Source organism: Lepidochelys kempii, chromosome 7 (assembly GCF_965140285.1).
Source record: "Lepidochelys kempii isolate rLepKem1 chromosome 7, rLepKem1.hap1, whole genome shotgun sequence".
Lineage (NCBI taxonomy): Eukaryota > Metazoa > Chordata > Testudines > Cheloniidae > Lepidochelys > Lepidochelys kempii.
The window spans coordinates 41,107,212-41,134,463 of record NC_136386.1 but is presented as its reverse complement, the minus strand read 5'-3'; the positions used below and the strand labels follow the sequence as shown (position 1 = coordinate 41,134,463).

The 27,252-nt window shown below is 39.1% G+C and overlaps 1 protein-coding gene across 4 annotated transcripts in view; it reads left to right on the top strand.

The window, feature by feature from the left end:
* The window catches only part of IARS1 (isoleucyl-tRNA synthetase 1), a 204,374-nt gene that overhangs the window by 79,788 nt on the left and 97,334 nt on the right, over positions 1 to 27,252 (top strand). For all 4 annotated transcript variants that reach the window (XM_073352336.2, XM_073352335.2, XM_073352337.2 and 1 more), the window contains one exon: positions 9,346 to 9,444. In XM_073352336.2, the coding sequence (XP_073208437.1) occupies positions 9,346 to 9,444 (99 nt within the window). The remainder of the gene's footprint in view (positions 1 to 9,345; positions 9,445 to 27,252) is intronic.

The following is a 27,252-nucleotide window of genomic DNA, read 5'->3' as shown; positions in this document are numbered from 1 at the left end:
TGTGGACATTGCTCCACCATCAAGACTCAGGTTAACAATTTCACCCTCTAGACCTTTTGCACACTGCACAATTTCTCTTTCATACACCTTTATCCAGCAATTTGCCTGCGACATCTGCTCTGTTGGGTGGACTGTATGCTGGTCTTAATTACTGAACCATGTTAATGAAGTGTGCGTTCTCAATCATACGGAAAGGAGAGTTTTTTGCATAAATGAACCGGGCAATTTTTTTAATCTGCTGGTTCTTATCACAAACTTATCTATGGTTGTTTCTGGATGATGGAGATTTTTTCTTTTCTTTTTGCCACAGGTGATATACTGTGGCTATGTGACATGCATGATGTGACTGAAATGCTATCATTGGCAGATAATTCTGAAACTATAGAAAATGATTGTGATCTTGAAGGTGGATAGTCTTCAGAATCCTGTATGTTGAGGATGGATTCTCCTAAACAAAATAAGTCAATGCAGTTATTTAATTATTATTACCATACCACTCATTTAGTATTACTCATTGCATTCACTGAGACTCAGTTCTACCTTAAAGGTGAAATTGTAAAAGGAAGATCTGCCTATTTCAGCTATTTATTTTTTATCACAACTGCATCTAAAATGATAGTACCATAGAGTAACAATTATATTTTTTGCTCAAACATGAGAATTCAAGAATAGTGCAGAAGGAAGACAGGCAGTCCTTAAGAAAGACGTATGAAATAAAAAAGTTTACCAACTTGAAGATCCTGCATGTTCAGACATGTTCCTTTCATCATCTTCAAAGCAGCTTCCTCCTGAGAAGGAACACTTCTCAAGATGTTGTTTCATTCGGACAGTCAGGCGTTGCATTTCTTTGTTGCACTGTTAGCATTTTGCACGCGTGCCTGCCTTACTCACAGGTAGAGGAACTTCATTAAAATATTCCCAAAGTGGGTCTCTCTTACAGCCTGCTGCCATTATAGGTTTTCCCTTCTAATGAGAGAATGGTATGGTAGATCTCAAATCAATGAAGGCTACACTCAGAAAGACCTCAAGACTTCTGGAATATGCTGCTCAAACAGTTTCACTTTTGTTTCTACTGCCTGTCTCTCCCTTCTCACATTTATCTCCAGACATCTTCTCCCTGTCCAGATCTATGCTGCCCCCAACAATCTTCTATTCATTGAACTTTTTAAAACTTTGCACTTTTAGAGAGGTAAAGGATTGACTCTGTGTACACAAATTTGCAGAGGGAGAATAGTGTTGAGGTCTGTTATTTCTCACCTGTATGTATTTATTTATTTAAAAAACATTTTTTGCTGTTAACAAGCATGTTATCTCTGGAAACACAAATCCACAGTTTGAGAACTGTAAAACTAAGCATCTCTTGTGGTATCTTCTAGACTGAGTCGCATTGGGTAGATAGCAAGATTAACCTAAATCTATACAGAAGCCCCCGTAAGATTTGGGTCCCTAATCCATGAACTATTGGAACTCATTTACAAAACTTTTCTTAAACTTTACATGAATATATTGTCCCCTGCTATAGAATTAGAATTTATAATCCCTATTCCATGATGAGATATCTTTGAGCTATAATGTATCTTAATTAAAACTATCTTTAGATAGGTTTTTTCCTCAAAAAGCTTTTTATGAAAAAAATCCGATTTAAATAAAAAAAAATCAGATTTTAAAAAAAAATTGATTTTTATCCACCCTGATATTAAGCAGTACATGCCTGCTGCTGACATTTTGAAGAAAGTCAAACCACTGAACCAGAGTTAGCTGAAGTGCTAAACCAGCTTTTGATAGCAGTTGCCTCTTCTGTAGGTGCAGAGAGAATATTTTCTTCTTTTCAGTTTATTCAGCTAGTTCAGTTCACTAACCTAGTTTATTCAAAATTGAGAAACCAAATAGGAAGTCAAAAAAGCAACGAAAATGGCTTCCCTCTTCTAATTTATAAATAAAACCTAGCTGTGAGAGGAGATAAGATCTACTCGTTCTAAAAACCTGAAGCACATGGGAGCGAGAAACAATGAGTTAAATTCACTAAATCGATTTTTTAAAAAATAAATCAGTTAATTTAAAATGCAAAACATGTTTTAATAAACATTCTAATAAACTTTTATTATGTAACCAGTACATTTAAGATTTTTCAATTCGTTAAAAGTATTTTAAAATGTTATTTTTGTGAATTTTTAATTGAATTTGAATTTCTGAATAGGACTTGTAAATTATAAATAAAAATTATATAGCAAATAAACATATTCACCATTTTATAATATAATAAATGTAAAAATTAAGACTTTGAATAAATTAGCTATATACTTACTTAAGTAAATGTATATAGCTGTTGTGTATCTTCCTGGTTAGCAGAAAGAAATTCCAAAATTAGTCTAAAAGCTATATTTAGTTGCAAATCAACATGTTCTAATGTTATCAGCTAATTTGGATCAAGCTTTCTTTAGGAATATAGCTAAAAAGTACAAATACAAAACACAAACTCAATTATTTAAATCAAGTTTTTCTGCTTGCTGATGTCAAGAGTTGTTCTTCCTTTAGTACATGATCAGAATTAAGGTCCTTTGTATGTTGCCATCCTATTGCTATGATACACATTCAGATAAGTCTTAAAAGTAAATCGCAAACAATAGGGAAAAATGGTGACCGCTTGGAAAGCGTGTAGAAAACGGAGCCTTGCAAAGTTCCTTTAACTGACGTTCGTGAGAAGTATGACCCCACATGAACTTGATATTCTAATATCAATAGTGCTCAACTCGATAAAAGTGTCAGTAACAGGCAATCTAAGAACTGTGAAAGATAAGAGGTAGAAGAAAATGTGACGTCTGAAGTCTGTATGTCAATTATTCCAGCCTTTCCATGCATGTCTATAGCAGCAACATCAAGAACCTATAGCTGTTGGTTGTATATTTTGTCATCAGCCACAGTGAAAGCGAAGGTAGAAAGCTTAAAGGATGATAGGTTAGAAGTCAATTTCTTAATTTAAATTATTTCAGGTTTATTAAAATGACAAGAAAATGGGAAGAGTGACAGGTGGGTGAGGTAATATCTTTTATTGGACCAATTTTTGTTGGTGAGAGAGATGAGCTTTTGAGTTCACATAGAGCTCTTCTTTAGGTCTGGGAAATATACGCAGGTTTTGTCTGTATTACCTCGCTTTTAGCGACATGGGTGTGCCGGCATAGCTGTGCTGCTAAAAGGCGCACAGTGTAGCAGCAGCTTTGTTGGCAGGAGAGCACTCCTGCTGTTAACACCAGCGCTTTTCGTTGATAAAACTTTTATAGCTCGGGGTATGAGGTTTTTGTTTTTTTTTAAACACCCCTGAATGATCAAAGTTTTGCCAACAAAGTTCCAGTGTAGACAAAGCCTTGGTGTAACCTCTAAATACAAGGTGGAGCAGATAGTTTAGCATAGTAGATAATGCATTTGAAGGGACCATTCAAGGAGCAGTGGCCAGTTAATACTGATCCAGATATCAGGAGTGGGGGCAAGGAGGGGGATTAGTGGGTTACAGATTGTTGTAATAAACCATAAATCCAGTCCGTGATTTTTTTGCATCTAGCGAAGTTATGGGTTTAAAGTTATGAGCTCCCAGGTTCGTCTTTTGAATGTATTGTGAAGGTTTCCTTTGTGGATAAGGCCTGAGCGGTCAGATATAGAGTGATTGCTTTGTGAAAAGTTTTCTCCCACAGGTGATAATGGCTACAACAACATTGCATAAAAGAAAATGGAAAAGTAGTAAGGATATCCAGAATTAAATATAGGCAGCCAAGTTAAAAGTATTGTAGCCATGTTGGTTCCAGGATATTGGAGAGACAAATATCAGATCTGAAGAAGAGCTCTGTGTAGCTCGAAATCTTGTCTCTAACACCAACAGAAGTTGGTCCAATAAAAGATATTCCCTTACTCACATTGTCTCAGCCAAATTAAAATGTGGTCCGAAAACATGCATTAAAACAGTGGTTCTCAACTAGGGGTACATGTACCCTAAGGGTTACATAAAGGTCTTCCAAGGGGTACATTAACTCATCTAGATATTTGCCCAGTTTTACAACAGGCTACATAAACAGCACTAGTGAAGTCAGTCCAAACTAAAATTTCATACAGACTGACTTGTTTATACTCTCTATATACTATACACTGAAATGTAAATACAATTTTTATAATCCAATGGATTTATTTTATAATTACATGGTAAAAAGAAGAAAAAAAGTAATTTTTCAGTAATAGTGGTTGTGACACTTTTGTGTTTGTCTGATTTTGTAAGCAAGTAGTTTTTGAGTGAGGTGAATCTTGGGGGGTACACATGACAAATCAGACTCCTGAAAGGGGTACAGTAGTTCAGAAAGGTTGAGAGCCACTGCATTAGAAAATTACTGGAAATATGTATTGGACACACAGCAATCTGTTGTTGATGCAGAGAGGCAGTCTTTCCAGTCTTCTTCTCTTTATGTACAAAAAGATCTCATGAATTTGAGAGGATGCTCATTCCAGTATACAGCTAAGTGATGTTTAGCTTCTATTTCTCTACTGTGCTGAAATAGAGGAATTTTAAAGAGAGTACATTTCATAAGTGTCCAGAAAGCATGTTACCTTTATCGCTTCTACAAAAGAACTACTGGTGCTGAACATCAACGGTAATCTACAGTTATTGCTCCTTTAGATTTTTCTTAAAATGTTTATATAGCTTAGATATGTTTTGACATTTGATACATGGCTGTGTCAGGCATTAGCATGTGTAGAGAAACTTTTCAACAAAGCAGAATAGCAAATATTTTAAATGACTGAAATAAAGTTGATTTTTTACCTTTGAATTAATTTTGCTTTAATAATAATAGCTTCAGGATGGTACCTTGTTACTTCTGAATCACCCTAGGGTTTTGCTTGAGCTGTTTTACTGTGCGATCTTTTTTTTTCTTTACACATTAACTCTTTGTTATTAGCTCTACATTGCTGTAAGATATTCAGTTGATGTTTCACTTCGTAGAAACTTCAAGGATTCCATGTGGAAAAGGTATTTCCTCTAATGTTAACTATTATCAGACAGAAAGGAGTAATCCCAGCTGATATTGATTTGGGTGTACAGCTGTTGGTGGGGGTTAGTAGAGAGGAAAGTAAAGGCCTTATTCTTTTCAGTATAAGATTATACAGTATTATGTAGAATATCTCGCTCTACAATTGGAATGCTAGAATAAGATTTCATCCCCATTAAATCCCCATTAGTGCCAGATTTGGTGCTTGATCATACCCTTGCCCCTGTTTGAAACCAGGGGCCTGCTACTGAAATACCCCTTAGCGGCCTGAAGGTTCAGAAGAGTGTTTTTTTTCTTTTCAGGAGTGCTACTGCTGCCACACGGGTTGTCCTGGTGAGGGGAGGGTTCCCCTTGCAGATGTGATATAGGTGAGGGCAGGGGTCAAACCGATGTGGTGAAGTTTTCTAAGGTAACATAAATGTGCCTATACTTCCCCTTCCCTCCAATAAAGAGAATACTGCAAGAATATTACCGCTCCAGGCTCTTGCTCTTCCCCATAAAGTAAAAGTCATAGATATTGTAACTCTTAATTGCACAATTAAGTTTATAACCTGGGATTAAAGGGAAATAGAAGCCAAGATACAGTACTGGAGAAGAAAAGTGATGTGACTTCGGTTATCAGGCTGCATGAAACATACTCCCACTTCTCAGCTTTAACAAGCTTTGCTGGTGGATTTTCCTTTCCTTTCTTCTGTCACTCAGGAAGGCTCACCACTAGGCACAGTATTCTCACAACAATTGAGCTATCTCTTAATTTTCATCAGTATTCTGTAAACTTCAGGCTAATCCTTGATGTGAAGTAGTTCATTGGATATAGGCAAGATGTTGAGAGTTTTAAGAGTGGGTTGTTGACAGTAATGGCTGCATTTGGGAAATAGTAGCAGGTCATTCTTCAGGATATTTGCTTACAAATGTCTGTCAAACATGCACTCCAAGTACTGAAGCAGACTGGATAGGAACCTTGCTCATTTGTGCAGACAGCAGTGTTTTAAAGAAGATAATGTTGTGCTTAGACTCTAGCCTAAACCTGCTCTGTAACCTTGGGCATGTCACTTTCCCTTTAGGCCTCAGTTTCCCCATCTAAGACTGGGATAGTGGTAGACCATTGTAAAGTATTTGGGGATCTACTGATGAAGTGCTTTATATAAGAGTTTAGTATAAGTGATCATTATTGCCACCAACACTTACGATACCAAAATGGCCCTTTTGCAAGGTTTCACTGGTTATTTTTGCTTCAGCGGCAAAGAGTCTCTTGGCTGTTTCAGCTACGAAGACAATTGACCAGGTTGTTGTAGGTGGTCAGCTTCAGTATAAACACCCTCATGATGTGAAAGCACCAACCTTTGGAGGGCAAATACACTGATGACATTCTTGTTGGTTCAAACTGGTGAATCACTGCAGCTGATGGTCATCTGGCTGGATAAGAAGCAAAACATATTGATCTGGTTACTAATTCAGGTAAAACTAAGTCCTTGGCCATCACCATCAAAAAGTCTCCAGCTCCAGATTACATCTGCTCAGTATTAATCTGCCTGGAAACAGCATCGAGCAGGTGGCAGCAATAAGCTTTTAGAGCTGACTGAAAACTATAATTCTTCATGCAAAAATTCCATTCATAGTTTTTGTTTTTTTTACTTTATTTTTAATTCGACAAAATTTTTTTGCTTGTGAGATCCCAAGTCTATGAAAGGTGTGTGTGTGTGTGTGTGTGACTGGTACCCATTTTAAATACTGTCTAATTGGCACCCCTTCGTAGAGAGCCTTTTGTTTAGTTTCACTAATGAAGATCCAGAGTTATAATTGACTACAATGTACATACAATCCTACAACTGGTTTGTGTCCTATTTATGGTTAGTATTGTATACAGTAGAAGAAAATAAATACTGAGGGATTGGTTTGTAGTTACATGCAAACATATGCTGCTGTTTGCATCTTGGTGGGATGCCTTGAAGGAGTAACAAGTGAATGGGTAGAATTAATATGACCTATTCTGTACCTGTATCCTGGTTTAACCCATGTCAAAAAAGTGAGGAAAAAATACCCAGTGACTGCTAAGTGAAATATCTGTTTGTTTATGTTTCATATGAAGAGGACAGAGACTGGTGTGTGGAAGAGACTGTCCAGTGGGAATCTTTCCTTTATACTACTTCTGGTCTTTTTTTGGGCCTGGTTCTGCTTTCTATTAGGTCAAACGGCATAAATGGATACACTTTAATTTACAAGGGTGTAGGAGAATCAAAACCTATATTGAAATCTTATCTTTACTCTTTCACTTATGGAATATTTTTTTCATTTAATAAAAATGAGATTTTTAAATACAGCAGTGAAGAAAATCTACTGATTTACATGCAGGCACTTCCAGGAATTACTGGAAAGAAAAGGTTGTATACATCCACAGGTGTCTTAATTTAGATAGCAAGCTTCTACAGGACTCTCCGTCAATCAGCTAAGCAGCATTTGTGGTGTTTGTAATGTAAAATTGCACTAAGATAGTTAAAACACGTTACTTGTTTAATATCACTTTTCCATGTGTATAATTCCTATGCTTGTCAGAGATGTTGAATGCCCATAAATGGGAGAGGGGGATGATCCCTAAAACAGTTTCTATTAAAATGTGGTCCATGCTATGGACAAACATTAAAGAGCCCCATTTTTAAGAAAATCCCCACTAAATAAAGATAGTGGTAAAGAGCAAGTGAAGAACCATACATCAAACATAGACAACATTCAGAAAATGTTTTGCTCCTTTTACTGTGTGAGGGTCTCCTACTAGGGAGGTGTTTATATATTGAACTTGTATTGCTTTAGGCCAAGGTTTTCTAAAGTGCCCTGGTGATTTTTGGATGCCTCAATTTTTCTGTTCTACTCATTAAAAGGGTCTGACTTTTTTATGACTGCTGAGCACCCATTCTCTGAAATTCAGGTTCTTTAGAACTAGCACTAGTCTCTTCAGAAAATCTTGGCTCTAACTTTCAGTTCCAGAATCTTTGAATAAGTGTTCTTCTGTAAAAATCAGAAATCTTTAGCTCAGGCATGATTGAACCCCTTGTGTTCATTAAAACTGCAAATGAACTAAAATATGATCCTGTACAACCAAACCTGAGTTTTTGTTTGTGAAACGGAGACATTTTAAACAATTTTTTTTTTATAAAGTTGGGGTCTGAGTTAATAGTGTGAACTATGTAAAAACAGAGATTAGAAGAGTAGGAATAGGGAGGTATTTTAGTCTCTGAATATATGGCATTGTTGACACCAATATACATATTGGAATATTGAGCACAGTTCTGGTGTTCACATTTTAAAGTTAAAAATTACAGAGGATGTGCAGAAGAGAGCTAGAAAAATGATTCAAGGGCTGGAGAGAGTAAATGCCCTACAGTGAGAAATTTAACATAATGAGATGAAGCGCTTTGTCAAAAAGAAGCATGAGAAATTACTTGATTATGGTGTGGAAGTTCCTTCCCTGGCAAAAGATACTAGGTATTAAAATCTACTGGAGAAAGACATAACAAGAACCAGTAGTTGGAAGCTGAAGTCAGACAAATTCAGACTGGAAATAAGGCATAAATTTTTGAAAGTAAAGGTGATCAACCATTGGAACCAACTACTAAAAAGTGGTGGATTGTCCGTTTTGAAGTCTTCAAGACTGGATACCTTTCTGAAAGATATCCTTCACTCAGACACAATTATTGGGTTCAGTACAGGGGTAAAGGGGTGAAATTTAATGGCTTGTGATATACAGAACATGAGACTGGCCTTAAACTTTATGAATCTGAGAACTAATTTTTAAAATTTTATTTACTAATTGTTTGTAGTATTTTAAACTGCTAATTGAAACATGCCTAAATGAACTTCTTTGTGTAATAACGTTTCAGGTTGATTTAATATGTGGTGGGAAGTGCTACAACATAAACTCAGTTGGAAGGCTTAAGAATTTGACTTGTTTTACATTAAAATCAGCATTGATCTACATCAGTCAGATGCAAAATAAGGTGTAAGAATATAAAATTAACCCCCCACAAATACAGTTTCTCTTATTTTCAGAATCGAAAATAACTAAATTTGCTACATTTTGTTGTGGGTTTTGAAAATATGGAGCTGTTACAAAAATAAATTAAGTATAATAATTCCTAACAAGTGTGTGTGTTGTGTGCAAAAATTGATCTGTCAGTACATTAACTAAATATTAACTATTGAAGTATTTGGTTGTGGAGAGAGGATGTTGGCATATAACAATATATTGTTTGCTAGGTAAGAAGATATCCAAAATATTTAAAATATATATATGTGAACCTGTTTGTGCACTCTTTTCTTACAGGTCAGATACCCCTCTAATTTACAAAGCTGTACCAAGCTGGTTTGTAAGAGTAGAGCACATGGTGGAGAAGCTGTTGGAGAACAATGGTCAATGCTACTGGTACTGTATCTTGCATATATTTATTATTTCATTTCTGCTTATTAATACACTGTGTTAATTACTGGCTTGTTTCCATTCTACCCTTCTGGAGCTAAGTTAGTGAAATGGTGATAGTGACCAAATCTCCAGGAGTAACTAACGACCTCCAATAATAATAAAGGCTTCAAATTGGGACATAAGATTGAGGCAGTGTTCCTGGCACTAATAAATAGGGACAGAATCAAACTCCACATAAATACACGTAGTCTCACAGCTGTCTGAAATACCCATATGTCTTTACCCACATATACATTTCCAGAGGAAAAACTAGTTTTAGATCAGTAATTTGGGATAAAATATGTTATAGGGATACTGCAGTTATCCCCAAACTAAGGAAATCCAGAGCAAATGTTAAGCTTAAAAGAAATCTGAACGTGTTTAAGGTGTGGAAATGCACCATTGAGGCATAACCTCATCTTTGTCCTTTAGAGACACTATGCAATAACATATGATTATGATTAAATTATTATGTTTATGGTTCCAAATCAGATTACATTGGTTTTTGGACAGTTGCTTGCATGTTGTCCTTACATTGCAGAGTTACAGTTGTTTGTCCTAACTGTGCAGTTCAAAAATTTTAACAAGAAAAAAAAGTGACAACTCTGTAATCATATATATAACACACTGAATTAATGATAGGACTGGAGGGGACCTCGAGAGGTCATCTAGTCCAGTCCCTGCACTCATGGCAGGACTAAGTATTATCTAGACCATCCCTGACAGGTGTTTGTCTAGCCTGCTCTTAAAAATCTCCAGTAATGGAGATTCCCTAACCTTCCTAGGCCATTTATTCCAGTGTTTAACCACCCTGACAGTTAGGAAGTTTTTCCTAATGTCCAACCTAAACCTCCCTTGCTACAATTTAAGCCAATTGTTTCTTGTCCTATCCTCAAAGGTTAAGAAGAACAATTCTTCTCCCTCTTCCTTGTAACAACCTTTTATGTACTTGAAAACTGTAATCATGTCCCCTCTGTCTTCTCTTTTCCGGATCAAACAAACCCAGTTTTTTCAATCTTCCCTCATAGGTTATGTTTTCTAGACCTTAAAACATTTTTGTTGCTCTTCTCTGGACTCTCTCAAATTTATCCACATCTTTCCTGAAATGTGGCGCCCAGAACTGGACACAATACTCCAGTTGAGGCCTAATCAGCGTGGAGTAGAGCGGAAAAATTACTTCTCGTGTCTTTCTTACAACACTCTTACTAATACATCCCAGAATGATGTTTACTTTTCTTGCAACAATGCTACACTGTTGACTCATATTTAGCTTGTGGTCCACTATGACCCCCAGATCCCTTTCCACAGTATTCCTTCTTAGGCAATCATTTCCCATTTTGTATGTGTGCAACTGATTGTTCCTTCCTAAATGGAGTACTTTGCATTTGTCCTTATTGAGTTTCATCCTATTTACTTCAGACCATTTCTCCAGTTTGTCCAGATCATTTTGAATTATAATCCTATCCTCCAAAGCATTTGCAACCCCTTCCAGCTTGGTATTGTCCGCAAACTTTATAAGTGTACTCTCTGTCATTATCTAAATCACTGATGAAGACATTCAACAGAACCAGACCCAGAACTGATTCCTGTGGGACCCCACTCGTTATGCCCTTCCAGCATGACTGTGAACCACTGATAACTACTCTCTGGGAATAGTTTTCCAAACAGTTTTGCACCCACCTTATAGTAGTTACACATAGGTTGCATTTATGAGAAGGTCACACGAGACTGTATCAAAAGCTTTACTAAAGTCAAGATATACCACATCTACTGCTTCCCCCACATCCGCAAGGCTTGTTACCCTGTCAAAGGAAGCTATCAGTTTGGTTTGACATGATTTGTTCTTGACAAATCCATGCTGACTGTTACTTATCACCTTATTATTTTCTAGGTGTTTGCAAATTTTTAACTTGTTCTTTTTCCTATTTTACCCTCTGATCCTACCTCATTTTCACTGGCATTCACTATGTTAGACATCCCACCCATTACCACCAACCTTCTTGGTGAAAACCGAAACAAAAAAGTCATTAAGCACCTCTGCCATTCTACATTTTCTCTTATTATTTCCCCTCCCTCATTGAGTAATGGGCCTACCCTGTCCTTCGTCTTCCTCTTGCTTCTAATGTATTTGTAGAATGTTTTCTTGTTACCCTTTGTCTCTAGATAGTTTGATCTCGTTTTGTGCTTTGGCCTTTCTAATTTTGTCCCTACATACTTATGTTATTTGTTTATGTTCATCCTTTGTAATTTGACTTAGTTTCCACTTCTTATGGGACTCTTCTTTCAGTGTCAGATCATTGAGGATCTCCTGGTCAAGCCAGGGTGGTCTCTTGCCATACTTCCTATCTTTCCAGTGCAGTAGGATAGTTTGCTCTTGTGCCCTTAATAATGTCTCTTTGAAAAACTGCCTACTGTCTACAATTGTTTTTTCCCTTAGATTTGTTTCCCATGGGACCTTACCTACCAACTCCCTGAGTTTGCTAAAGTCTGTCTTCTTGAAATCCATTGTCTTTATTTTGCTGTTCTCCCTCCTACCACTCATTACCCTATACACCTCTACCCTGATATAACACGACCCGGTATAACACGGGTTCGCATACATGCAGTAAAGCTCTGACAGTAAAGCTCAGAGTAGTGTGTTAAGGGTGCCGGGCCGGGGCCGAGGGGTTGGATAAGGGGCAGAGGGTCTCGGGGGTGGTCAGGGGCTCCTCCTGCCCCCCCCACCTCACCCCCCAGGATCTGGGAGGCAGGAGCTGTGTGGAGGAAGCACTTGTGGGGCCCCGCAGTCCCAGAGTGGCCCGAGGGATTAGCGGGAGGCCAGGAGGAGACGGCTCTGCTTCTCTGGCCCAAGCCGTGTCGCCTGGGGGAAGGGATCCCCCCCGCACTCGCCAGCAGTGCAGCAGCCCGTCTCCAGCCTGCTCCACTCTGCCAGCTCCCAGCCGCAGTGCTCCACTTCCTGCCACAGGTGAGTGCAGGACCTTTCCCCAACCCTGTCCCCCAGTGACACGGCTGGGGCCAGGGCAAGGAAAGCGGAATGGGCTGGAGCCGCGTCTCTCCACTTCCCGCCGCCAGTGAGTGCGGAGGGTGTCCTTTCCACAACTTCCCCACACTCACCGGCGGCGGGAAGCAGAGCACTGCGGCTGGGAGGTGGCGCAGTTGAGTGGGCTGGGGCTGCGTTGGTCTGCTTCCTGCCGCTGCCTGTGAGTGCCTGTCAGGGATTGGGGTGTGTGGATAGGGGTCGGAGCAGTCGGGGGACAGGGAGCCGGGGGGTGGGGTAGGGGGTAGGGTCCTGGCGGTGATTAGGGATGGGGGGGGTCTCTGGAGGGGGCCATCAGGGAACAAAGGGGGCCAAAGCAAGTGGTCTCCCCTATAAAGCTGTGAGTTTGTTTGTTTTTTTTGGTCTCCCCAGGACCGGGTTATATCTGGGTAGAGGTGTATTTTCATGATCACTTTCACCCAAGCTGCTTTCCACTTTCAAATTCTCAACCAGTTCTTCCCTATTTGTCAAAATAAAATCTAGAACAGCCTCTCTCCAGTAACTTTCTCCACCTTTTTGAAATAAAAAATTGTTTCCAATACATTCCAAGAACTTGTTGGATAATCTGTGCCCTGCTGTGTTATTTTCCCAACAGATGCCTGGGTAGTTGAAGTCTCCCCATCACCACCAAGTCCTGTGCATTGGATGATTTCGTTAGTTCTATATAAAAAGCCTCATCCACCACTTCCTCCTGGTTAGCCGGTCTGTAATAGACCTCTACCATGACATCACCTTTGTTTTTTACCCCTTTTATCCTTACCGAGAGACTTTCAACAAGTCTGTCTCCTATTTCCATCTCAGCCTCAGTCCAAGTGTATACATTTTTAATATAGAAGGCAACAGCCCCTTCCTTTTTCCTCTGCCTGTATTTCCTGAGCAAGCTGTACCCTTCTATACAAATATTCCAGTCATGCATATTATCCCACCAAGTCAGACTGTGATGCCAACTATGTCATAGTTGTGTTTATTTACTAGCATTTTGAGTTCTTCCTGTTTATTCCCCATACTTCTTGCATTACTATACAGACATCTAAGATACTGATTTGATTTCTCTCCCCCTCCCCCCCCGCCCCAGTTCTGTCTTGTCTCTCCTTTATCCCTGCTATAACAGCCCATGTTCCCCCCCAAATTCTGACCCTTCTCCCAGGTGTCCATGTTTTTGACTTACCTGATTTCTCATTGCTCATTGCCAGGGCAGCATATCGGTTTTCCATCACCATCGTGGGTGGGGTGGGAGTAGGGATGGAGTACTGCCCGTTGCTGGAAGTAACCAGCAGCCAGAGTGCTCCCTATGATAGAGCCATATCCTTCTACCCCCAGTGGTGTGACAGCGGTCCTCTGTAGCGGGATAGCTTCCTCAGCCTTGGAAGTCTCCATATGAATACTGGCAATGAATTCCGCGTGGGCACGGATGCTCCTCAGCCTAGCCACCTCTTCCTGTAGCTCTCCAACCTGCTTCCTGAAAGATTCCACCAGCAGGCACCTTTCACACTGGATGGTCCCCCCCGCAGCCCGGCTTTCTGTGAGTGGGAAATGCAGGCCACAGTCTCTGCAAGTCCACACCAGGATTTGGGTAGAGGCATCCATGGTTAGGTTGTTTGGATACAGGCAGAGGTGGAAGAGACAGGAGCAGTTTTGGCACTGGTGATGTGGCCCTTCCTAACCATAGCGATTATATTATGACTCCCTCCCACAAACTCCCTCCTAACTCCCCTGTTTGTGGTCCCCTTGGTTGCTTAGTCTCTGGCTTTTAAGGCCTTCTCTCTTAGGTCAGCCCTACCCCCTCGTTGATCACAAGGCTGATTGAGGCTGATCAAAGATGATCAAGGATAATCCAGGGAACAAAGGCTCAAACAGTCCGCAGACACACAATCCCAACTGACCCAGTATCTGAAATAACTAAAATAGCCTGAAAGAGAGAGGAAAAAAATGAATGCCTTATGTGAAAAAAAAATTAAATATCTGTGTACCATAAGTAACTAAGGCTTTACTGAAGAGGCAAAAGGAGTGAATTATTGGAGATGGCAGCCATTTTGAGATGCTAAGGCTTTGTGACTCAGCTGTGTGCTGACAGCACTCAGGTCTGTCATTCTGCACACTGACACAGCATTTATTGTTCCAAAGATTGTCCTAGTGCCTTCCTTCCTTCCTTCCTTCTCCCACCCCAATATGAGTCCATGATAAGAAGCTTGACAGGAAAAGGGAAAAGAGGATGAAAATGTACCCTCACAAATGAGGGGAAGGGGGGGAAGAGGAGCAGAATAGAGAACCTTTTGGTTCTACAGTGCTACTTCACTGGTTGTCCAATGTTTAAATACCCTGATGATAAGACAGCTCAGAAAGTGAAGGCTTTAGTGCAGTATACTCTGGGACTCTCAAACTGTAGTCCAGTTTGAGGAGTGACTTGAATTAATTTCTGCCATCCCTGTGCTCCTTTTTAGCAGGTGGATAGCAATTAAGATCTCCCTAAATAGCTCTTATGAAACTTGGCTTGCATGGAAGATTTTTTTTAAAGTGATATGCCTGCTGTGAATATTAATTGACATGAGAGAAATTAAGTAGCTTCTTGTTGTAGATTATCCAGAAAGCTTCAGAGGTGGCTCATTAAGTGTCCAGTAAGCAAATGAACAGCTTGGATTTATAAGGCGGTTTTATACTTAATATTGCTTTCAGTTTTCAGTAGCAGAGCATACTGCTGTTCTGCTTTTGGGGAAAGTAATGGAAGGAGGAGGTAAAAGTGTTTTGCCCTCTGTTTGAATTAGCTTTTACAAGAAGTTTTTACTGTTTTGATGACTGAGAATGAGTATACATGTTGATTTGCCTGATGTCAATTTGAAAACTACAGTTATTTATTCATTAATAAGGAAAAGGAGTGTTTCAATAGTAAAAACAATATCTGTTTAATGGACTTTTAATCTTAGTATGGAGAGGGCATTTAGGGGTAGAACTTGAAGGTATATCCACCAAGGGCGACATTCATCCTGATCCAGGGGATCTCCACTTGAATTCTACTTAATCATCATGTTGAGGATTTAAGTGATGTCTACAGCCTTATGTACATCATTTGCACTGGAGATAAACTTGACCCCAAATGTAGACAGCTGTCGTCGAAAAGATAGGCTTATGCTAATAGTATAAGATACTGATGAAAAGTATGACAGTAATTTAAAAAAAAATTTATGCTTCCCCATCTAGTGACTTTGTTAATGGACAATATTCGTAACTCTTAATAATTACAAGAAAGTAGTTTGTCTTGGGAAAAATTGCCTGTTCAGACGACACACGTGCCGTAAGTTAACTGAACGCCTTATTTTTTTTTTTTAAAGGCATCCTGTAAAAGCAATGATGTTTTACGGGTTGGCATAATCTCTTCTTTGTGGCTTCACTGACACAGGGAAGCTTGTATTTTTATAAATGTCTTGTAAAATTATGCTGATTTCTCTAGCATGTGATTGCATAAAAAAATTATTTAAAAGCATCCAGGATATAGTATTTAACAAAAAATCCGTATGTAGCAAAAACTACATGAGTTTTAGACTCTCTCAAAAAAGGCTGCTCACGGAAAACTTTTCCCTTCTGTGTACCATAAGTCTCACTTACGTGAACCACAGCCTTGGGGCTTGATTTCAGAGTTGCTGTGGTAATTTCCCGCTGACTTCAGTTGTAGGTACTCAGGATGTCTCAAAACCAGGTGCTTTGTGTTGGAGTGATTTGGCCATTTTGATACGGTCTTGGGAGTAGGACCTAACTTTTTAAATTCTGATTTGGGTTCTTTGGGCTTCAGCATCTCCTAAAAATAGGAAAACTGGAAATGGTTGCCTTTTGGGCTGTATTAACCTTTGCAAAATGAGTTTTATGGCTGTCTTGCTTTTATAATTAAAACAAATGACTGTTAAGAATATTGTCCCTTAAGAATATTCTCTCTCTTCTTATAGATGTTGCTTTTGACAAAGCAGATTAAATTTTAAACATAGTTTGACAAACTTTATAACCTAATTGAATTCCTAATTAGTTTTTTAATGAATTAACTTACCACTAATACATTTTTGAACAGGCATGGCTTTAAAGCTAGCAACTGTCTTCATTTTTAAAAATGAGCTAGTAATATCTTAAAAGAATGCACGAGCAAATGGAACAGTAATACTTCAAAGTTAAGTAGGAGCTCAGAGCTTTACAAAAAAGCTTTTCTATCTTCTATGACTGAAGTTGGTTGTCTACCCATTTTATAGCCAGGGAGGTGGAAGTACAGACATTGTGTGACTTGCCAAATGTCTTGAAGCAAGTGTGGTAAAACTGGTAAACAAAACTCAAGAGCCCTGATCCCCAGTGCCAATAAGCCAAGGTCCCTTACCTAAGGCTCTGCTGCATGAACATTTCCCCTATGTTTCCTATACAAGGTTAGAATTGCTGGAATTACACTTCATTTTGTAACCTTGGACAAATCACTTCATCTTGTTGCTTCAGTTTCCCCATCTATAAAAGAGGGATAATACTTCCCTACCTTACACTGGAGTTGGAAGTCTGTGTAATTTATATTTGAGTTGATGAGGACTGTAGAAAAATGTGGAAATAAAAAGAAGAGATATGTAGAGTCAGCTGTTGCATGTAAATTTCAGTTTTAAAAAGGTCTCCCTTTTCTCACCCTCTCTCACCTACTTGTACTACTGCAATTAAGTTTGGCCAAAGGGTACGCATGTGACTAGTTATCAAAAACTCTACCTCCAGGCAGGACCCACCAACTTCCAGATCAGGCATTCTTTGTATCTAAAGTAAAAGCCCCATCACGGGGGCAATGAAGAATGATGAAAGGGGAGAAAGACAGATGCAAAAGACAATAAATGACTTCATTTTATTTTTAAAACCATCCTAGCCTGTTACATTTCCCACCTTCAGGAGGCTTGATTGCACAAAGCATTACATCGGGGTCGGCAACCTTCGGCACACGGCCCATCAGGGTAATCCACTGGTGGGCTGCAAGACATTTTGTTTATGTTGACAGTCTGCAGGCATGGCCCCCCCATAGCTCCCAGTGGCCGCAGTTTGCCATTCCTGGCCAATGGGAGAGGCGGCCAGCACGTCCTTGCAGCCCCCTGCAGGTCCCATTGACTGGGAATGGCGAACTGCGGCCCTTGGGAGCTGCGAGGGGCCATGCGTGCGGATGGTCAACGTAAACAAAATATCTCGCAGCCCGCCAGCAGATCATCCTGATGAGCCATATGCTGAAGGTTGCCGACCCCTGCATTAGTTAATGGGAAACTCTGAGAGAAGACTCATCAGCCAGTTCTTACCTTTTCTCCATCTTGTTCCCAACTAGAAGCAAGGTCCCAAGGTCATATTTTTTTCTCTTTAAAAACAATCCTATCAGCTATTAAATCTAGTGCAAAAATCTATATTGATAATTTTGCAGCATTAAAAGCAGAAAGTCAGAAAATGTTAAGATTCTAATAATAATTACTTTTCATGCTTATAATGCATACCTGATATTTTTTATAATTAGTGATTAAGTTGTGTATATAAACCAGATCACTAGCTGGTACAAATGTAGTATGGGCTCACTTGCACGAGCTGAGGATCTGGCCTCCTGAATGTGATGGTATGTTACTATAGCTAAATAATGATTTTGCACTTTTTTACTTGTGAATTTTGCAAATTCGTTTGTTGCAAATTTTAACTTTCGGTGTCAATTTGATGTTTAATACTTGAAAAGATAGCAGTTTGTTTTTATGGATGAGAAAGCTAACCCTGGGGATTTAACTTGTTTTAGCCCATTGATTTAACTTGAAGGATTTTACTACACCTTTTTCGACTTCCAGCAATAAAATTAATTCTGTAAGTCCCTTTTTTTGCTGTCTATCAGTGAAGCTTTAGTTAAGAATAACAAATGGATATTTTTTTCCCCATGTAAGCTGTTTAATTTTAAATGTGAAAGTTATATTTCTTTTATTTGGCATAAGTAGGGACTTTTTTTAACCAAACACCTGTAACTTCCTACTTTTTAAAATATGATAATAGAATTGTCATTTTTTGTCTGTGATCCAATATATTTAGTTTCCTTCAAGGCATCCACAGTTGCCTAAGCATATAGCAAAGTCCAACACTAGATGGTAGCATTTACTGGGGAGAACGCAAACTTCATTCTGTCGTCTAGACTGGGATGCAAAAGAAAACAACTGCCAAAGTAACTCAATGTTTGTGTTTATTTTAGGACAATGTAAGCGAGAGGGCATTATCACTGGTAAAAATCAGATTTAGTGTAGATTAGAGTAATTTAAGGTCTTTTCTAGCAGTCCTGACACCTGGATTCTGATACAATAAATGTGCTATTCCTGCTCAAGGACTCTAGAGCAGAGACTACCAATTGTGACAATCTGTGGCGAATGTTCTTCCTCCCCAATGAAGTGGCCACAAAAAAACACCGTCACTTGCCAGTTAAGGGATTAGTTGAAATAAGGACTCCAGATTTGGAAGACTAATTGACTCACCTACTTTTAACAACAAGTCGCTAGAGAATTTACTAAATTATCAGTAAATACATTATGTTGAATGTCTGTCCTTTTATATGTCTGTAAAAATATTAATGTATATGTGTTGAATCAGGCTAATTTGTACTCCAGTGTAATGTACTTTTGCATGCAAAGGTCAAAACATTTTAAAGAAAATGGTGTGGAAAGAATAGCAGTAGAAGGAGGGCTTTATTTCAGTAAGTGAAAGGTTGCACTTGAAAATGCAAATTTTTCAGCATCATTGGCCAGATTAGGATATTAAGAGTAAGTAGCATAGTGTCTGCGTCGTGTAAAGTAAAAATCGTTGAGAGCTTGTGTGAAGGATCCTTCCCCACTCTGAACTCTAGGGTACAGATATGGGGACCTGCACGAAAACCTCCTAAGCTTACTTTTACCAGCTTAGGTTAAAACTTTCCCAAGGTACAAACTATTTTACCTTTTGCCCTTGGACTTCCGCTGCCACCACCAAACGTCTAACCAGGTTTATTTTTGGGAAAGAGCCATTTAGAAACGTCTTTCCCCCCAAAATCCTCACCAAAACCTTGCACCCCCCTTCCTGGGGAAGGTTTGATAAAAATCCTCACCAATTTGCATAGGTGACCACAGACCCAAACCCTTGGATCTTAAGAACAATAAAAGAAACATTCAGTTTCTTAGAAGAAGAATTTTAATAGAAGAAAAAGTAAAAAGAATCACCTCTGTAAAATCAGGATGGTAAATACCTTTCAGGGTAATTAGATTCAAAACATAGAGAATCCCTCTAGGCAAAACCTTAAGTTACAAAAAGACACAAAGACAGGAATATCCATTCCATTCAGCACAGCTTATTTTCTCAGCCATTTAAACAAACAGAATCTAACGCATATCTAGCTAGATTACTTACTAAGTTCTAAGACTCCATTCCTGTTCTGTCCCCAGCAAAAGCATCACACAGACAGACCCAGACCCTTTGTTTCTCCCTCCCCGCAGCTTTGAAAGTATCTTGTCTCCTCATTGGTCATTGGTCAGGTGCCAGCGAGGTTATCCTAGCTCCTTAACCCTTTACAGGCAAAAGGGTTTTTCCTCTGGCCAGGACGGATTTTAAAGGTGTTTACCCTTCCCCTTATATTTATGACAGCTTGCTTGTATGTGTACTTTGTATAAAAAGAGTGGGTTCTCAACCTTTTTCTTTCTGAGGCCCCCCCAATGTGTTATAAAAACTCCATGGCTCACCTGTTGCACCACATTTGGTTTTCGGCATATAAAAGCCAGGGCCGGCATTGTGGGGTAGAAAGCAGGGCAATTGCCTGGGGCCCCACACCACAGAGGGCCCCACAAAGCTAAGTTGCTCAGGCTTCAACTTCAGCCCCAGGTGGCAGAGCTCAGAGCTCCAGGCTTTAGGTCTGCACAGTGGGGCTTTGGCTTCCTGCCCTGGGCTCCAGTGAGTCTAACACTGGCCCTGCTTAGTGGAGCCCCTGAAACCTGCTCGTGGCCCCCACAGGGGGCCCCAGACCCCTTTTTGAGAACAGCTGCTCTAAAATGTTTGTTGCTATGAGAAACAGGGTAGGATAGCAAAGGAAAATATTACCATACAAAAAAGACTGAAAATACTAATAATTTCAAAAATTAGTAGGGCACATATGGAAAGAATACAGTTTCCTTTTACTGAGGAGACCCTAACTCTTTGTGTAGGGTAGATGGCATGTGGACTATTGTAATAAACTTCCATGAGTTGGAAGGGAGAGATTCTTTTCTTGAAAATTCTGCATGTCTTTGCAAACTGTTGATTTTTTTTCATCTCTATTAATCCCCTCGTTACATGTTAAATTAGGTCTATGACATAGTATTGGAGCTAATTAAAGTGTCAGAATGGCATGAGAATTCACTTTACTTTTCTCCTTGAATTAAAACAATTAAAAATTAATTTGAGGCACATTGAGAGTTGCTTATTGTAGGATAAATTAACACAAAGGAGATTTTAGATTCTAGGGTTTTTGAGGTCTAGATGCCTGTTTAAAAAGGCAGTAATTGTAAATGTTATACTAAGTTGAGACTACTTTTTCAACCAAAATGTGTTTAGATTTTCAGGAAACCTTGGTGTTTGAAATTGAGGGACTAGTGCTATTTATTAGATTCTACTTCCCCCTCCATTAATACAGCTTACTTGTGATGTGCAGCAACCACACTGGTTTCTGGTTTTAGGATTTGCTTGGAGAGAGAATTCCCATTATGCCAAAGGGCAGATTAGTTTTGGGCCCCAGATAAGATTAAACAAATTAACATTTGAGACCTAAAATAGGATTTGAGCTTGTAGAAGAGGAAGAAAACTAGTGCAGTAGCTTACTCCTCCATCATACTATCTTTCTTATTCTAGTCAAGGAAATTCCCTTTTTTCCCTGTAACTCTTAAAATAGTGTATGGTTAAATGTTTGGCTTTTGCACTAAATTTCAGGATGTTAAAAATGTGTGTCTTAAAATAGCTCATAGCCCAAGAAGCTTCTTTTAATCATTAGAAATTTATCAAGTGAAACTTGACTAACTATAGCTAAGTTACTGTGGCTTTCAGAAGAATGTAGTGAATAAAAATAGTTGATGGATGAAAAAGAATGAGTATATATTAAATATTTAATGTACTTAAAGCTATATAATCAGACACATAATTTCAGCGAACAGTTAAAGTTGTTTTGGTGGTAAAGTAAGTGACATTTCTGCTATAGCAGTATTTGACAGTACTATTTACTTGAATATTTACACTGTTGTCTTCAGCAAGACATGGAAATAATAGTGATGAGACAGTAGTCCTATATCTTGTGCTGGGAGGAAGAAATGGAGAAAGGTGTGGCAACTCATTTAGTGCTATAGTGCACGTATGAGCTCTGGAGTAGAATGAGTTTAAATCAATATTTAGAATTATAGTATGAGCACTGTGGAAACACTTCAAAGTAGGCTTGTGAAAAAAGAACAGCTGTCTTAGTCTTTCCTGTCAATCATTTTTATTTAATCATTATGTACTCCTTTATATTTTTTACCCCTGCCCATCAATTTTGAAAATAAAAAACATGTTCTATTAGAAAGTACCAGAACTAATTCTAACCAGTATTAGTTTCCAGAATGTTTCTGAATGGAGGTGGAAATTCTGAGCAGATTAACAACAATGAGTTAATTATTTCTATGTTAATATATAATTCAGGGCTGGAGCCACTCTCTGCTCTTCTTCTCATCCTACACCTAAGGTCACACAGGCGTAGACACCTCAGATCTTAGACACACTGCAGTATTTACACTTGGAGGACAGGGAAAACAATTTTCCTGTAGAACTTTGGCTGACAAAGATCCTGTTTGAAGGACTTTATATCCCATTGGATCTCATAGCTTGCTTTTTGCCAGCGTAAATTTTGGCATTAGATTCTTAACTTGGGAAGAGGATGGGTCAGACAAAGAAAAATGATTGATAGTTCACAATGGAAGATTGAGGGATAGTAAATCTGGTTTCCATAGAACCTTTTTGCAAAAGCTTGAATTAAAATTTCACTGAAGAAAAGCCCACTTATGTCATTTATAAGGGTTTACATCACTCTGGCAATGTTGGGGCCTTAAAACTTTTACAGGTTTTTATGCTCCTGGGGGAATTGACTGAGAATGGGAACAGTTAACTAACAACAGAATAATTAACAATGTTACTATGCAGACAAGTTGCTACATTTTTGCCTTAGAGAATGAGATCAGTTAACCATCAACAGACACAATAACAAAATGTGGTGGGTTTTTTTGTTTTTTTTTACAAAAGCTATTTTCTTTAACTTAAAAACAAACAAGTTTCAGTAACATGATACTAATATTGAATTAAGTGTTTTTTTCAATACTCAAGAAGTTCAATTTTACTAGGCAGGCAGGCTGCTACATTTCTGCTTCGGGGAAAGAGCCTTCTTCCTGCATAACGAAAAGACCTACGCTCCTCCATGCCCCTCAAGCCGCAGTATCAAGAGAGAGGGACAGTGTCTCTCACGCTTGTTGGCTATCTCCTCCCCCTGATAGTGATCAACATCTTGCCTGCAGGCATGCATGCCCAGTGCCCCCCCTGCAGTGATTTGCATCTCTGAAGCTGCTCCAGACAGCTGGGACAGACATGCTGCTGGGGAAGAGACGTGTGTCCCCCTGCAGGTTTCTCTTGCGTTTTTCTGCGCAGGAGGCACAGAAATATGTGGGCCCGCATGAGCGCAGAATTCTGTCAGGACTAGCAGTAGAAGGAGTTGGGGTTTTGGGGGGGATTGAAGAGCAGAGATGAGGTCTCCAGGAAGGGAGTGGGTATCTTGGACAGATAGTCTTGATCTTTCTTCAGGAACTACAGGAAGAACATTAAGAAAAGGAGGACTTGTGGCACCTTAGAGACTAACCAATTTATTAGAGCATAAGCTTTCGTGAGCTACAGTTCACTTCATCGGATGCATATCGTGGAAACTGCAGCAGACTTTATATATACACAGAGAATATGAACCAATACCTCCTCCCACCGAAGAGCATGATGTGTGGCCAACAGGTTGGGAAGCAAGCTTTGGAAAATTAACTCAAGGATTGTTGCTGTTCCCTGCAACACAATAAGCAAATATTTGTATAGATATTATTTGGAATAGTTAGTGTTCAGTTCATGCATTCTTGTAAAAGTTCTAAATAGAAGGTGCTCTTGATATTTCCTGATGTGCAGAAAAGTCACATATGTCAGACTGGAAAATCAGTAGCTATTTCTGTTGAAACAAAATAAAGGGACAGAGTACCATGTGGCAGAACAATTAGCTGATTGGTAAGACTGTTAGGCTTTGGCATTTGACCAGTCCAAAAATAATTAGTCGATTGATCAGTCACATATTGTCCTTGTTAAAAATGGTTAAACATTTTAAAGCACTAAATTTATTAGAACAGTAACAAAAAATGGGGGTTCACTTGATGGAATAACAGGCAGCAGGTTTAATGCAAACAAGGAAATACTTTTTCACACAATGTACAATTAACTTGTGGACACTCATGGCCATGGAATGTTGTGGTGGCCAAAAGTATGACTGGGTTCAAAAAAGGACTAGTTAAGTTCATGGAGCCTAGGTCCATCAATGGCTATTAACCAAGACAGTCAGGTCTGTAACCCCATGCTCAGGGTACCCCTAAACCTCTGCCAGAATCCAGGAAGGGCAGACATGGGTTGGTCTCTCCAGAATTGCCCTATTCTGTACATTCCCCCTGAAGCTCTGGTACTGGCCATTGTAAGAGACAGGATACTGGGCTAGATGGACCATTGATCCGACCCAGTATAGCAGTTCTTATGTTCTGATTATACCAATTGATGACCCTCATGTTATAAATCCAACAGAGCAGCATACCGTTGCTGTTAGTGAGCCCCATCTGTAGAAGATGACATGATCTCTAGTGTTGCACTAAAAGCTAGCATCAGGCTCAGACAATTTCTCAAGAAAAAGGAAGCATGGCTTTATAGCTCAAGGGGAGAGAGAATTCAAATGTTTAAACTTTCCCAGTTATTGTACACATTAAGGGAAATAAATTACTTTTTTTACACATTTTGAGGAGGCAAAGAGAAAACTTTTAAGCATTTTAATGTCACTAGGGGATTGTCCCAGCCTCTGGCTATGTTAAATAGGACTAATAATTTAAGGTAATCACAGTGTCTAAGAACTTCTTAAAAAAAGGAAATTAGTTTCTGTAAGAGCTGTGTAAAGAGAAGTTTTCCACACTGGTAGAATGATGGTCACATGCTAATGTTTGTAATACAGTTTCCACTTGTGATTGGAGATATGGTCTCTGAAGGTCAGTATGAAGAGTGTTACAGTAATAAGTTTCAACTCTAAAAGAATCCGTGAAGCCTGAATATTCTTAATTTCGGTGCAAGAAAGCTTAACCGTTGGATTTCTTTAAGCTATTTCAGCCATAATTACTTGACATTGGTAGTTACAGAGCTTATATTCTTAGCACAAACAAAAAAGGATAGTGTAGTGGAAGATAACTTTTGAAGGTAAAAAGGTCAGAAAACAGGGATAGCTCAGCGGTTTGAGCATTGGCCTGCTAAAACCCAGGGTTGTGAGTTCAATCCTTGAAGGGGCCATTTAGGGATGTGGAGCAAAAATTGGGGATTGGTCCTGCTTTGAGCAGGGGATTGGACTAGATGACCTCCTGAGGTCCCTTCCAACCCTGATATTCTATGATTAGCAAAAAGTTACATCATTTAGTTATCTGTCTCAAGTATTTTTGTTGTCTGATGCTTCCTTAGTTGGCTGAAGAAGCTTTCAGGCCTAGTAGTAATCGCATCCATTAAGATTTCGAATGCACCTGTATAAGCATAAATGAAACTGTTTAAAGAGCCAGTACCTTCAGCAGGCTGCAGGAGAGGTTTTAAGTGCTGGTGGTGTAAGATCTGGCTTGTGGACCAGACTGCCTATACGCCAAGAAATCCTGGATGAATTTTGGGGTGGGAAGGGAAAGTGACTGGAAGAGGCAAGCAATAAATGACTTAGCCTGTTTTTCCGCTCAGTATGTCGAAGGTGAAGAGAAAACCACTAGGTCTTTTTCTCAGGTAATGATCAAAGAGATTCAGCATCATATATATTTAAGGCCAGATTGGACTCTTGTGATCTTGGAGTTTGACCTCCTACGTAACATACGAAATAGAACCTCACCCAGTAATTTCTGTATCAAGTCCGTTACTTCTGTTAGAACTATAGAATGTCTTTTAGAAAAACATCCAGTCTTGATGCTGATACTTCAAGTGATGTAGAATCCATCACATCACCAGAACAATTGTGCCAATTGTTAATTCCCTTCACTGTTTAAATAACATAATTTTTTTTAGTCTAGGTTTGGATCTCTATATTTTTGATCTGTTAGGGAAAAAGGGTTTCCCTCCCATCTAGGGTTTGGAGGGTAACCTTCCCTGGACTTCTGTATTAGCCAAAGAAACAGAGTCAGGGCTCTTAGATAAAATGAGGCACTTTAATGCTATCAAGTACGACAGCTGAAGGGCTCACCAATTCCTACACAGAGGAATATGGCAAAGCCCAGAACAAAGAACAAGGTAGAGCTTTTATAGCTTGGTTCAACATACTTTGTGATATCTCTTCCAGTTCAAACCGGTCAACCCCTGTTGGTCTGAGTCCTGAGGTATGAACATGGAGGCCCATCTGTATAAGGAATTCTTTCCCCAAACGGGGAGTACAGGTTACACATAGTTCAAATTCTTTCTACCCATAAACATAGGGAAAGGACAGATAAGCATAGACAGAAGCCTAGCTTTACATGATTATGGGGTTGTTTTCTGGTTCTTTTCTTTATCAGATCATATTATGCCTTTTTCTGCTAGATCAAAGAGCAGTCTGTTATCTGAAACCTCTTTCCAGTGTAGGTACTTGGAGAGGATGATGGTTACTTTTTAACTTTCTGTCGGATAAACTAAATAAAATTTCTTAGAGTCTCTCTCTATAATGCATGTTTTCCAGATCTGGTATTGTTTTTGAAGCTCTTTTCTGAACCCATCCACTTTTTCAATGTCCTGCTTGAAGTGTGGACACAGAACTGGATACAGTAGTCCAGTAATGCTTTCACCAATATCACAGAGAGAGGAAATATCACCTCCCTATTCCTTCTTATGGATATTCCTTTTCTTATACATTCAAGGAGTGCATTAGTCCTCTTAGCTACAGCATTGCCTTGGGACCTCATGTTCAATTAGTTGTCTACAGTGACCTCTTAGTTCTTTCAGTGTGACCACATCTGAGGAGAAATTCGCCCTTCTTTTGTGATCTATGTCCTTTGTTTTTAGACCTTGCATTTGATTGTGTTAAAATGCTGGTTGTTCAAATGAGCCCACCTTACCAAGAAATCAAAGGGTGATTTGTATCCATCACTCTTTACCACCCCACCAATTTCTTTGTTATTGTCCACTAATTATCTTGGTTCTTTTTGTTTTTTTTTTGGTTAGTGAAAAACATACTGAATAGTATTGTCAATAACTGACCCTTGTGAGACCCCACTAGAAACACCTACACTGGATGACCATTACCTATTTACAATTACTCTGAGATCTCTGTCAGGTGTTTTTAATGTATTTAATATGGGCTCCATTGGAGGATTTTTTGGGGGACAGGGGAGGTGGGATAATTCAGATTTTATGGGAGTGTCAGGGCTAAGTCAGATACCTAACACAAATGTATTATTTCAACAGTTACCTTTATTAACCAGACGATTGATCTCATCAAA